This window comes from Mus pahari, chromosome 9 (genome assembly GCF_900095145.1).
Source record: "Mus pahari chromosome 9, PAHARI_EIJ_v1.1, whole genome shotgun sequence".
Classification (NCBI taxonomy): Eukaryota; Metazoa; Chordata; class Mammalia; order Rodentia; family Muridae; genus Mus; species Mus pahari.
Genome location: NC_034598.1, coordinates 42,649,270 through 42,662,281, shown reverse-complemented (window position 1 = coordinate 42,662,281; position 13,012 = coordinate 42,649,270). Strand labels below are relative to the sequence as shown.

The window sequence follows — 13,012 nt, the reverse complement described above, 5'->3', positions numbered from 1 at the left end:
CTTGAGTTCCAGTCCTGACTTCCTTTGGTGATGAACAGCAATGTGGAAGTGTAAGCTGAATAAACCCTTTCCTCCCCAACTGCTTCTTGGTCATGATGTTTGTGCAGGAATAGACACCCTAAGACAGGCCCTACATGTCAGCTCTATCCTGGGCCCCAGGATGGGCAGGAGAGAATTTAGGGATGGAGGTGATGGAATCAAGAAGGCAGGGGAGATAGGGTACTGGGGATTTCAGGGGACGGATGTAGCCACAGGGAGGACTGGCCTAGCTGGACTACTGCTCATTATTAGGGAGCCTGCTACAAGCACACAGATTACTTCCTGGGGTGAATGTGAGTGGGCAAGCAGAGGGGAGCCTTTAGGATGCCCAGGTAAGATCCTGAGAAAGCAGGTAGGGGCTCCAAGCTCTTGAAGTACCATTCCCTAGCCGGTTAGCAGATGCTGCTGTCTCAGATGGCACTGGGAGTCTCCAGATTTCCTGTTTTCCCACACCCCACAGGAAAGACATGAGATCCCCCTCCCCCCATTGCTTCCATGCCCTAGGACTACAGTCAGTCACGTACCTGAGTGTAATTACCTCTAGGCTGGGCATCTCCCGGCATATGGAAATCTAGGGAGGGAAGAACAGGGCTGGTGAGTTAACAATAGTGTCGTCACCTCTCGGGTCAGGGGACACATGTGTCCTGGGTCCTGTCACCTGCACAAACAGGGCCAAAGGAAGGGGTATGGGCTTGCACAACCAGGGTGCTAAGAAGAAATCAGCTGCATGCTGGTCTCTGTGGCCCAGCCCGCCTTCGGGGTGTTCTACACTGGGTGTTTCTACCTGACAGTTTACGACAATTCTGTGTCTAACACAGAACATCATTACCGTCAATGCCCTCTGAGGACTCCTGGTGAGGAATCTTGTGGTTTCCCACCCTGAGATAGATACACAACCCTTTCTCTTTGCTGCCCTTGAGGCACAAAGAAAGGACAGACGCTCTCCTTGCCAATGGTGCTGGGCCCAAGGCAGACAGAACTGCAGTTAAGTTTGGCCACGACACACCATCAGATCTGTGGAAGAGACCTGGGCTGTAGGCTCCACACTCCCAGTTGCCTGTCATTTCGGGTGGGGTTGGGGTGTCGCCTCCTGAAGCTGAAGGGAGGCCATGCAGAGTGACCCTGTTGATGTCCTTGAGGGAAATCACCACCAGGGACTCCTCTCTGCCCAGAGATTTGACTCTTTTCCTCTGTGCAGGACCAGCAAGTGACACGGCACTGAGCAGATGACCACAGTTCTGTAACTTTAACTATTCTTCTGGGAGAAGGGGCATCTGGAAGAAGATCCAATCAAGGCAGAACTTACATCTGTGAGCTGACTGCCCCTGGAGAAGAAAAGAAATAGACTTTAATTTGTTGAACGAAAATATAAAAAACATCCCCAGAGAAATGGCAATTGTCTATAAATCTAAAGATTCTACGTTCGGAATGGCACAGTAAGGAAGGCTGGTCACCCAGATATGGGGAAAGATATCACAAATGGTGAGGTTGGTTTCTGCCAATACTCCCTGCTTGGTGCATGGGGGTACACAGTTTTCTCCTCTCAGGCTCCCATAGCAGAAAGCTCTTCCCAGTCACACACATAAACAAAGGCGTCTTCATAAGAGGCCAAGCTCAAAGGCCGATCATGCAACTTATGAAGCAAACTTCACGGGCCTGCAATGTGGCTGTTGTTTCTGCTTGCACAGAGGAAGCCCTGATGTGCTCGCTGGCTCAACAAAGAAAGGCATTATTGAAAATCCAGGACAGGGAGGACTGTGGCCCTGACACCAGATGTGCCAGGGCAGAGAAAGGCTTTTAATTAACAAAGCTCACTCCTTCCAGTAGCCTGCTGACCACCACTAGAAGCAAGGGTCTGCACTTGCTCTGCCCCTGCTAGATGCTCTGGCCACGGCATCCCACCCGAGTCTCCAGAGACACCTGTAGCTCTTTCACACGCCAGACACAAACTCCTCCAGAAGCCCGGGGCTTTCAGTGTTAGTGTGATCCAGCCATGCAACTTTGAGCGCAGCCATATAGTAGCATCTAAGCTCTAGGTTGTCACTCACACCAGGTCACCCTCTCCAGCACGGGATCATGACTTTCCAACCTCAGTCTCTTCCTGTAGACATGCCACTAAGCACCTCTGTCTTCAGATACCAGACACAGACACAGAGGGTTAGCGAAGACCCCTCAGCGACACTAGAGGGAAATTCTAGTTATCCTGCGAGGGCCGCCCCCTCTGAAGCCTCAGAGTGACCTGCAACCTAGGGGCAGCAGGCGCTCAGCGCGGCCTCTGCTTCCTCCCGCTCCTGGCCGGCCTCACCAGCAGTTGAGCTTCCGCACGTTGTGCAGCTCCGAAGCCTTGGCTCGGGACAGGACCATCTTTCGTGTCAGCTTCATGGTGGCCACAGGGCCGCGGGCCCGGCCGCCCTCCGCTGTACACTCGGCTAGCGGGAGAGGCCTGCGCCGCGGCGCGTCTCCAGGGGCGGGGCCCGCGTCTCTAGGGGTGGAGCTTGAGATCCCATTGGCAGCCAGAAGAGAGGGCGGAAGCGCGCTGGCGCAGCGGGACGGCCCGACTTCCGGGATACGAGATTCCGCCCCGCCCCTTAGGCGGCCCGCCGGTCCTGCGCGTGCGCGAGGCTCCGGGTTTTGCTGCCTGGGGACCGCTGGTCGCTGCATCCTGTGTGCGCGTGCGCGGGAAGGGCGGCCCTTTTGATTCCTGGGTGCAAGAGTCTGGGGTGAGAAAGGCGCGAGTGTGTGAGAGACTCGGGACGCCTGGCAGGTCTTGGAGACATCGAGAAGGACAGACAAGGTCGGGTCCGGAAGGGTGACAGAGTCCTTGTAGGGGATGCCAGCAGAAACCCCTCCTGGGACGCTTGTTCCGGATCCTCATCCCTACCATGGCCCTGGTCACCACTGCGCCCTCACCCAATTCTGCTTGACCCCAAACCGGGGATTCGTGTTACCTAACAGCTAATCCACCACCAGGCGATGGATGGCTCGCGCTTGTAGTTGCTGCACTCAGAGGCTGAGGCAGGAGGATTGCTTGAGCCAGTTTCCGGCAAGACTGGTTCATAGAGACATTATCTCAAAACACAAAGCTAAGAGGTCGGGGCTTGGGGGAGGGACTGAAGAAACAGTTAAGAGCGCTGGCTGCTTTTCCAGGGCACTCATATGGCCGGTTCACAACCTTATGTAACTAGTTCCAGGGGACCCAATGCCCCTCTTTTGGCCTCCTTGTGCACCAGACAGGTCACTCGGGTTGCACACACATGCAAGCATAACACTCATATGCAGAAAAACAAAACGAACAACACAAAAACCTTAAAAAACAAAAACAAAACCAGTAGAAAGTAGACTTTATGTTTTTGAAAGTCTCCCAATCCCGTACCCGTGGCTATCAGTGTGCATCTTAGGTAATCACAAATGAATTTTTGTTTTGTTTTCTTCTGGAGAAAACAGATCTCCAGAAGAAAACAAAAGATTGTAGGTTGAAATCTTCATTTCTTCTTCTTCTTCTTCTTCTTCTTCTTCTTCTTCTTCTTCTTCTTCTTCTTCTTCTTCTTCTTCTTCTTCTTCTTCTTCTTTTATGGTTTTGGTTTTTTGAGACAGGGTGGGCTTCTCTGTATAGCCCCGGCTGTCCTGGAACTCAATTTGTAGACCAGGCTGGCCTCGAACTCATAAATCCTCCTGTCTCTGCCTCCCGAGTGCTGGGATTAAAGGCAGCTTTTCTATCCTATAGATTACACTGGGACAGGCATTGGGTACTTCAGGCCCTTTAGGTAATAAACTGTCCTTGATGAACTATTCTAGGGCTCTATTGTCTATCTGACCACTCTGGTCTGCCTTTACCAAAAACAAGTGAAATGGTTCAGTAGGTAAAGGTACTGGACACACAAGCCTAAAAACCCTAGTTTGCTCCCTGGAACTCACAGTGGAAAGAGAGTGGACTGAAGATTTATCCTCTGGCCGGCCATTCATTACCATCAGGAACAATAAGACCTGAGCTGGAAGATACAGCTCAGCCACCAGTGTGGTAGGAAGAATTTTATAGGCTCAGTTCAGCCGAGTTTAAAGAGGTCTGCTGGCCGCTCCAATGGAGGCCAGAAGAACATGGATGATGGCAAAGGAGCTAAGACTTTGAGGAGTGTTTGACAGGAGGTGGGCATCTCCCACTCTGTCATCTGTTCTAGAGAAACCTGCTGTTGGAGTTGTAGTATCACATTGTATTACATTGTATCACATTGTATCAAGTGTCGGAAGGGGAAGTGTGGAGTTGTTATCCTGTTCAGCTTGGGTTCCTTTCCCTAGCTCTCACCTCTTCTACCTAGACAGGCATGGCCAAGGTACAGGGGCGGTACCTGTGGAGAGTGGGCCAGGTCAGGTTGTGGGTTGGGCCCTGGTTCTGCAGCTCTTCCAGTCTTAGTATCTTAGTATCCAGTCTTAGCCCTTGCCCTACTGATATGTAAGTCCAGGGAGACTTCTCTGCAAAAGGCTATTTATTCCTGGAGATTTTTGATAGGGGGCGGGCCTGAAGAAAGAGGCTCTCCTGCAGAATCGTGGTACCCTGTAGGTTTGACAGAAGCAGTGGACAGCCATATCCAACAGAAACAGGGAGAGTCAGGAAGCCCGCAAACTGCTTGGCACAGTTCCAGGGAAGCTGAGTAGATTGCTGCAATCGCTGTCCTGTCTAACTGTTGGGTTTTGGTCTCCGCTTGTTGCATTCTTCGGGACTTTCTGTGTTATGATTAATATTATGTCTTTTCCTGAGAAAAAATTATGTTTGAGTCTTTTTAGAAAAATCCTAAAATTAACTCTATCTGGCCACTATTTGGGAGTATTCTTTTTTTTTTTTTTTTTTTTTTTCCGAGTCAGGGTTTCTCTGTATAGCCTTGGCTATCTTGGAACTCACTTTGTAGACCAGGCTGGCCTCGAACTCAGACATCCACCTGCCTGCCTCTGCCTCCTAAGTGCTGGGATTAAAGGCGTGTGCCACCACTGCCCACAGGAGTATTCTTTATGCCCTGGAGATCATTAAGCACAGATGAGGCCATTACTCCAGGAATCTTTTTGGGGTATCTGCCCCAGAGCTACCTCAAGCAGCATAATCCGTACGGGGTAAAGAGAGACTTTTGACAAACTCTGACTGGCCAGGAGAACAGGTTACAGATTCAAGGTCTCTTTTTAATTATAGGCTTAGAGCTCTCTGAAAATGTAGTTTAAAGATAGGGGGGCGTACAGGGTACACCCTGGAGGAATAGAACTCAATGAAATAGACCAACTAATATAAACTTTCCCTATCTTATAGCCTAGATAGTGAAACATATAGTCCTAGAAGTTAGATATTAATATTTCCTAGTCATAAAAGGACGGGTTCAGATATTTTCTGTTTGTCTGGGTGTTTTCAAACTGCAAACACTGCCAGCCTAAAAGCAGGCTGTCCTATAGTAAATGTGTTTGCTTTGGAGGAGACAGTCTTTAGATTCTTTACGATGGAGTTACAGGGAATAAAACCTATTCTGTTTGTATTCTCTAATTGTAACTGAACTTGTAACCCAGGACATGGAATAAAACAAATCAAACACATATTCTGTACCACTAGGGTAATCATTAGTCTGTCTTTGTTCTGTGCAACCTGTATAAATAAATAAAGGAGGGCCGGGCTGCTAGTGAGTCAGAGCCACAGAAGCACAGATTAGTTAGCGAGCTGCTAAATATCCCTGACCATCGCCTGACGCCCTTCCTCCCCTCACCGATTCCTTATCTTTTCTGAGGGCTGTCCCGTCAGCAACGACGCTATTATCAGCCTGGGAAGGTCCCACTACCACAGGGAAGACACCCCGCCCTCAATCGCCCTCCAGCCCCCCTACTCAGCAGTGGGAGTTTTGACTTTCAGGGCTTGTAGCTTTTCCAGCCTTGAGAAGTCGTAGGCAGCTGAGCTAGATCAGCGCCCCCTTGAGTTCCTGCAGCAGTATAGCATCTACCCGAAAACAACTGCTTCTCTCTGGGTTTCACTGGCCTCTCTGGTTTAGAAAGACAGGAGGTGGCCGTCTTATAGCCCCCGGGGCTTCTGCAGACTGTATCATATTTGGTGACTGCAGGAGTGCCTACTGGTTAATGGAAGGACCAGATGGCTACAGCTGAGATTTTTAACAAAGGAATCTCAAAGAATACATGGTATACCTGGGCTCAGCTGTGTTCCTAGAACTCCCTTCCCCCACAACTCCAAGCTGGTTTGACCCCAAGAGAAGCAACCAGCAAATGCATGTGATCTGGAAGGTAGGAGGAGCAGCAGCTGTGGCCACATGGGAAGGTCACTGGGATGAGAGATGACCAAGTGTCTCCTTCTTACGCTGCAGCCAACAGTTTATGTAGCCTCATCCTGCACACGGTCCCAGAAGTAACCTGGCATTCCTAGGTGCAAGCCCGAAGCAGAACCCTTCTGTTTTCCCAGCTCTGTCTGTCTGGCCCTGTAGCTACAGTGGGGAGTGGAGGAGGGCATTTGGCTCACGGTATCCCACAAATGCTCTTGTCCCACTTCAAGAGAACTGCCAAGGGGCTTCCCTAAACTCTGCAATTTCTGCTTTCCACTTCCATTCTCTGTAACAGTTGCATAAAGTTTGGCACCCATTACAAAGCTCTCATTTCAAATGCAGAAGGGTGTCTTTTCCTGCAAAGAACTCTGGCACAGACAGGAAAGTAACCCCAACTTAGGTAAACCAAAATGAAAATACTGCCTCCCAGGCCTGAGTTGCGGCTTCTCACCTGAGGGGGCAACCAGGGCTCTCAGGGCATGGCCACATCCTGTGTTTTACTGACCCAAGATCGCTGTGGTTGGCCTCCAACTCGAGGTATGAAGTCGGCAGTTTCACATCTGGCAGGAAGAGGGCTTCGTGAAGTTCCTCAAGCCTGCATGTGGGAACTGGCCCTGTTTGAGTCATGTGCTGTCTATGAACGGAGTGTGCACTACCTCAGCTGCAGTCTGTGGTCCTTCAGAGGGGTTATAATGGTGGGACACACTAATGCTAGGCAGTTTCGAGCCTGGCATTGCTGTGAACAGGGAGGCCCTTCTCTGTGCTACTGTTTGGCTTCCTTAGAACCAACACTTCATTTTTTTTTTTCTAAAAAAAAAGATATATTTATTTATTTTATGTATGTGAGTACACTGTCACTCTCTTTAGACACACCAGAAGAGAGGACCAGATCCCATTACAGATGGCTGTGAGCCACCATGTGGTTGCTGGGAATTGAACTCAGGATCTCTGGAAGAACAGTCAATGCTGTTAACCGCTGAGCCATCTCTCCAGCCTGTACTGACACTTCTTGCTGCTGATGTTCCCTCTCTGTGGGGCTGAGGCTCATTCTCTAGTGTTGTGTGGCTTTTCCTACAGAGACACAAACATCTATAGGGCAATGACAACAGATCAGAGAAACAATTCTCCATTCAGTTTGATGAACTGATGAGTTTATCAGGGTTCATTACAGGAACATGGGTGACCACTCGCCAAAGCTGTATCCATCGAGCTCCCTGAACGACTTGTAGACAGTGGGTGCTCAGAGAGTCTCCTCTCCTCAGCAACTGTAACTGTTTATCTAACCTTGGGGAGGGGCCTTGTGAGTCTTGTAACTTTCTGAGCTTCCTGAGCCTTGCGAGTTTCCTTTGCTTTTTTTTTTCAATCTTATGAGCCCTCCATTCTCCCTTAACAGGTAAAAATTTCAGTTCAGAGGAAACAGCTACCCCACACTTGAAGCCTACCTCTTCTTCTGCCCCTGCAGAAGACGAATGCAGTTGTTGTAAAATGCCATCACCATCAGATTAACTGTGCCAGTTTTCAAGAGGCCATTTGGAGTAGCCTGGCTGACTATTGATGTTCTCTGATAGGACAAGGGGTTAGGGGAGGGTCATTGGACCCTTGCCCGAGAGTTTAGCCTGTCCCCCCAGCCATTTGTATCCAACTTTGTCCTTGGTTGCATGTGGTCTTGGGATGTGAGAGAGTAAGTAAGCAGGGGAGGTTAATGGAAGGGGGTTGCATCTACTAGGCTGTTGGGGGAAGCTATCATCTATACTACCTGAAGACTTTCCAGTGTAGCTTCTTTGGTGCCCTACCCCCAAAGATCCCACCAGTAATGTCACATGCATTTTCTATAAGCAAGCCCAGTAAAGTCATTGGTTCTCCAGAGTGAACTTTGGTGAAATCTCAGTTTGGTTTATGATTAGGTCCATATAGGGAGGGGTGTGTATATATTTGACATTGCTTACATCTCCCCCTGCCCCCCAGGGAAGGAATTCTCCACCAGGGTGTGCAGTAGTGGAGCTGGTAGACCCGGACCCGAGGGACAGGGACAGGAAAGGTGGCTGAGACAGTTGCAGCTACAGTAGAGCACAGAGCCAGCTCCTGGTGAGAGCTGTGATGTCTGTGAGGGAATTGACTCCAGCACAGGTTTTCATTTGGCTGCCTGCTGGCCACTTCTTGGACCTCACAGCTGGAATCTTGTCTTCTGACCAAGGCAGCTTTGACCCCAGGCCATGCTCCCTTCCAGTCACTGGATGAAGAGTAGATGGGCACCCAAACAGGTCTCAAGGTTACAAAACTGTGAAGGCCATAGCCTCTGGCTCTCAATCACACCTAGGTCATAGTGTGGATCATTCTGTCCAGCCCTGTCCCTTCCTCCTCTAGCTGAAGCCGTGCCCCACCTCCCCCACCCCCGTCCCACCTTGTTATTCCTCCCAAAGATGAAACTCAGAGCCAGGTCCTGGGAAGTTGCCAACAGAGGTCAGAAGAGGGTATCAGATCTCCGGGAATCGGAGTTCCAAGTGGTTGTGAGCTGCCAAGTGAATCCTGGGAACTGAACTAGGGTCCTTGGAAAGAGCAGCGGGAGCTCTTACAGTCTGAGGTAGCTCTCCAGCGCCACACAGCGGCTCTTTTCAGAATCACAGGCTATCAGCATTCTAAATGGTTACAGAGCCAGGTACCTCTTAAGGTTTTAACCCACTAGAGGAGCTCTTTTGGACACTTACAGTCAGTGCGCTGAGGAACACAGTCACCGGTGCTGGCTTCTGCTCTAGAGTCCTTGCAGGGGCTTCCCAGGACAGGTTCCCACAGGGGACATTTGGCAGTGTTCAGCTGCCTTAGTTGTTCTCTCCTCCAAAGAACGAGTTCAGACCTTGCTGTGAGGTTTACCTTCCTGGCCTCTCCCAGACCCACTGTGGGGCATCCGTCTCAGAGGGGAGGCACGTAAAGTGGATGCCAGCACATGCACTCCTTGGACAGTCTGCAGGGCTCTGTGTATGCAGTTGAGAGTCTTTCAATACAGCAAAGAATAATCATCCTATTAAAGGTTGGGGGTTCTCGTAGCCACACGTCTTTACAAGTTTTGGGGTTTGTTTTTAGTTAATTAATTATTTGTTTTCAAGACAGGGTTTCTCTGTGTAGCCCTCTCTGTCCTGGAACTCACTCTGTAGACCAGGCTGGCCTCGAACTCAGAAATCCGCCTGCCTCTGCCTCCCATGTCCTGGGATTAAAGATGTATACTACCACTGCCTGGCTTTTTTTTTTTTTTTTTTTAATCTTGTTAAATGACAGTTTTTTTTGGGGGGGGGCGTTAGGTCCTGTTTTTATTTTTAAATTATGTGTATGTATGTGTGCTTATGTTTGGGTTTATGTTGTTGATTTTCTTTCAAAATGTCCTGTGACCTTTTGGGCCCTGGGTCAACTCAGCTCTCAGGATGATGTTGTACCCAACGTAGCATTCAACAGTACTCAGTGAGTGGTCAGTTTTCAGGGTGACACCAGCTGCTTTTCTTACAACTTCCTACAGTGTCTTCCCACCCACCACCGAGTTTTCTTGAAAAAAACTTTTGTCCTTTTGCTACAATGTTTCTGGAACTCTCCATCTGAGCCTCAGCTCCAAATCTGGCCCTCTGCCTGTTTTTATAAATATATATTTTTTTCTTTTCTTTTTCTTTTTTTCTGGCACACAGCCATGCTGGTCCACTTACACACCCCCTAGTCTGCTCTTCCTGATACAGAGGCACAGTCAGCACCGGGACAGAGCAGTTACTGTGCTCTGTAGAGCAAGTGTGGATGTTCTGCCCTAAGACTTCTCCTTTCGCAGCTTCCCTCACCCGGTTTCTCACTCATGACCCCCACGCAGAGAGCCATCAGATCACCACGTTTCTGTGGTTTTCTTTTTTTGCTACCAAAGCAGGGGCTTTTTATCTTGGGCATAATGTCCTTTAAAAAAAATTAAAAAAAAAAAAAAAAAAAAAACCAACAAAAAAACCAACCAAACTCCTTGTGCTGAAATTTCCTTCATCAGAATTGAGGCGACTTTCTGGTGAGATCAGTGCGTGCTGCATCTGAGTTTAATGGATGGTGCCCATCATTTTTATGGATGGATATTTCATAAATGCCATTGTAATGTATCTTAGAAGATGCAATGTGGCCTTCCTGTAACCTGTAGTTCTTCTCTAGAAGAGAAGGAGCCCTTCGGGGCCACACAGCACAGACACTTCATGGGTATGTACAGTTCATTGGCTGGTTCACCTTAGATGATGTTCCCACAGGGGGCATGGGCTACTTGGAACCAGAGGCCAGCCCGCTTATCAGCTGGACACGCCGCAATTACTGTCTTATGAAATATTAACTGCCCATGGTGATTTCAGTTAATGAGATGGCTTAGAGAAGGAGCATGCGCAGACGGCATGGGGGGGGGCAGGGTAACCACTTCCTTACCTGTTAACGATGGGTCTGGGCATCTTCCCTGGGAGTGGCAGCCCGGACTCTAATCAACCACTCCCGGAGCCCTAGTTGCCAGACACTGGGAACACAGCAGGGGACAGGGAAGTCATCTGGGTGCCCAAGCCATCTAGGTGCCCGTGCAGCATGCCGTTTAATAGAGCAGAGCACTGCACCGGTGACCACACACACATTTGTCTGGCCTGTGACCCACCTTGCCACTCACTGTTCTGGAGGAGAGACAGCCCCCTCCATCTCCACCTATGGCATTATTCCTAACAACATTTCATACGAGTGCTGTCCCTGTAAATAGTGCATCTTTACTATGGCTCCACCCAGACTGGGGTGGCTGGATGGGAAGATGTCAGGAATGGTGAGCATCAGCAGGCTGTTTCTCATCTGGGGCAGGGAAGCCACAGGGCGGCTGTAGAGGACCTTTGACAGTACATGCTGAGTCAGGGTCTGCACGGAGGACTAGTCCCAGGGAGGGAATGAGGAAGGAAGCTTCTGGCCAGGCATGACTTCCTGGGCAGATCCCCCACTCTCTACATCAGAGGTCATACATACACCAACCCTCTCCACGTTCCTGGCACTGAAGCCAATGGCTCAGGGGTTCTGCTGGGCATTGCCGACTAGTGTTGGGAATGGAGAGGAAGAGTGTGATTCAGGGATGAAGGAAGTCTCAGCCGTCTTCCCAGGAATCAATACAGCCCTCATCACTCTCAGGAACCAGGCACAACACATTCAGGGTAACTGGGGGTGGGGTGGGTAGGGTGGGTATCTTTGAAACCAACCCTGTTGCAGGCTCAATTTAGGATTGATCCTTATGGTTCTTTCTGTCTCCTTTGTTGTGTGACACATTTGGAGGGACCCTGAGGCTGCCCCAGTCTTTAGGTCCAAAGCCACCACCCCCCTTGGGAATTGTCTTTGGCTTTGGGTGCTTCTGTGAGGAGCACAACTAGTATGAGGGTAGCTGTAAGGGACTTTTAGCAGGAGGGTACTGAGGCAGGAGTGAGGCGGGTACTTAAGTCCGCTCAGGTCCAACGGAGGCGCCCTGGCTCTTTATCCCAGTCTGCCTCCTTCGAGGTCCAGGGCTTGAAGACAAGGCATATACAAATCTTTTTCTACACTTTGTGGAGGATCTGATTCCCGGGGCCGCAAGTGCCTTTCTAGGTGTCCTGAAGAGGCTGCCCCGCAAGTAGAGCATCTCAGGAGGCCCAGCACATGCGTGGCTCCACGTTCTTACTTAGTTGCGGCTGCCACGCAATCAGGCTGAGTGACGCAGAGTGCGGGGCGGGCCATTCAGGCTGCGCCTAGCGGTGAGATGCGGGTGAGAGCGGCTGTCCTGCGCAGCTGTGCGCTGCGCGTGTGACGCCTGGGTGCGCGGCCCCAAAGCAGGTACCCGTCTCTGGTCAAGGGGCGCTGACCCAGTATCTGGAGAGGAAATGGGGGTTCAGTTGGGGGATGGGAATGCTGTTTGCGGGGCCTCAGGCGGGGAGGGAGTGCGGGGTGTTGGGGAGCGGGTTGCAGTGTCCTTTGAGCGTGACAGAAGTGTAAAGATTAAGTCTTTGACCTGGGTGCAGGCATGAGCTGGAATGCCGACTGCTTTCTGGAGTTCACCTTGAGTCGGGGTGGGGGTGGGGGGAGGGTGTTCCCTGGGGTAGAGGCGTAAGTTGGGGGTGTTGAGGGGGTGCAGTGTTTGAGCTGCATCCAGGTACAGGCTCTGGAGCTGGTACAGGGGCATAGACTCAATGTCAGCCAGTGTAGCCTGTGCCCACGCGCTATGGCTCCCAGCTCCCGCTCTTCTCTGAACCCTCACAGGGGTCCCTTCTGTGCCCTTTCCTGTGTTTAGCTGTTTATAATATCTGAACTGCTTTCCAGACCAGTATGTCCAGGATGCCTGGGAGCAAGCAGAGAACTACCAGGAAGCCTGAGAGATGCAGAATTTTCAGTGAGTGAGGTAAAGAAGGTGCCATATGCCCCAGTCCCCAGCCAGGGTTCATAAGCCCTCCCTCCCAATAAAATCCCTATGCTTGCTGGTACTTTTGTGTGCTGGGGTGTGTGTGGTGGCCAGAAACACGCTGGGTCCAGGAGTCTTGAGCATAAATAGCTACTTGGAAGATGTGCCCAGAGCCCAATCAGATTTGGCTTTCCATCCATTCCTAACGCGGCTCTCTCAGCAGGGGCTGGGTTCAGCTGCTTGAGGCTGTCCTCCCCCTCCTCCTCCTCCTCCTCCTCCTCCTCCTCCTCCT

The 13,012-nt window shown here is 50.5% G+C and overlaps 2 protein-coding genes across 5 annotated transcripts in view; one reads left to right on the top strand and one right to left on the bottom strand.

Annotated features, from left to right (window-relative positions):
* Positions 1-2,499, bottom strand: part of Cfap410 (cilia and flagella associated protein 410) — a 6,851-nt gene extending 4,352 nt beyond the window's left edge. Inside the window, exons 1-3 of one of the 2 annotated variants that reach the window (XM_021205307.2) lie at positions 2,345-2,499; positions 1,346-1,364; positions 564-610 (exon numbers count right to left, since the gene is read on the bottom strand). In XM_021205307.2, coding sequence (XP_021060966.1) covers positions 564-610; positions 1,346-1,364; positions 2,345-2,421 — 143 coding nt within the window. In that variant the 5' untranslated portion in view covers positions 2,422-2,499. Of the gene's footprint in view, positions 1-563; positions 611-1,066; positions 1,319-1,345; positions 1,365-2,344 lie in introns of those variants that run through there. The other variant, XM_029542688.1, reaches the window with a different exon arrangement.
* Positions 2,500-11,358: 8,859 nt separating this feature from the next.
* Trpm2 (transient receptor potential cation channel subfamily M member 2) overlaps positions 11,359-13,012 on the top strand; it is a 53,604-nt gene continuing 51,950 nt past the window's right edge. For 2 of the 3 annotated variants that reach the window (XM_021205171.2, XM_029542598.1), the window contains exons 1-2: positions 11,359-11,509; positions 12,642-12,720. The gene's annotated coding sequence lies outside the window, so the exon portion shown is untranslated. Of the gene's footprint in view, positions 11,510-12,072; positions 12,159-12,641; positions 12,721-13,012 lie in introns of those variants that run through there. The other variant, XM_029542599.1, reaches the window with a different exon arrangement.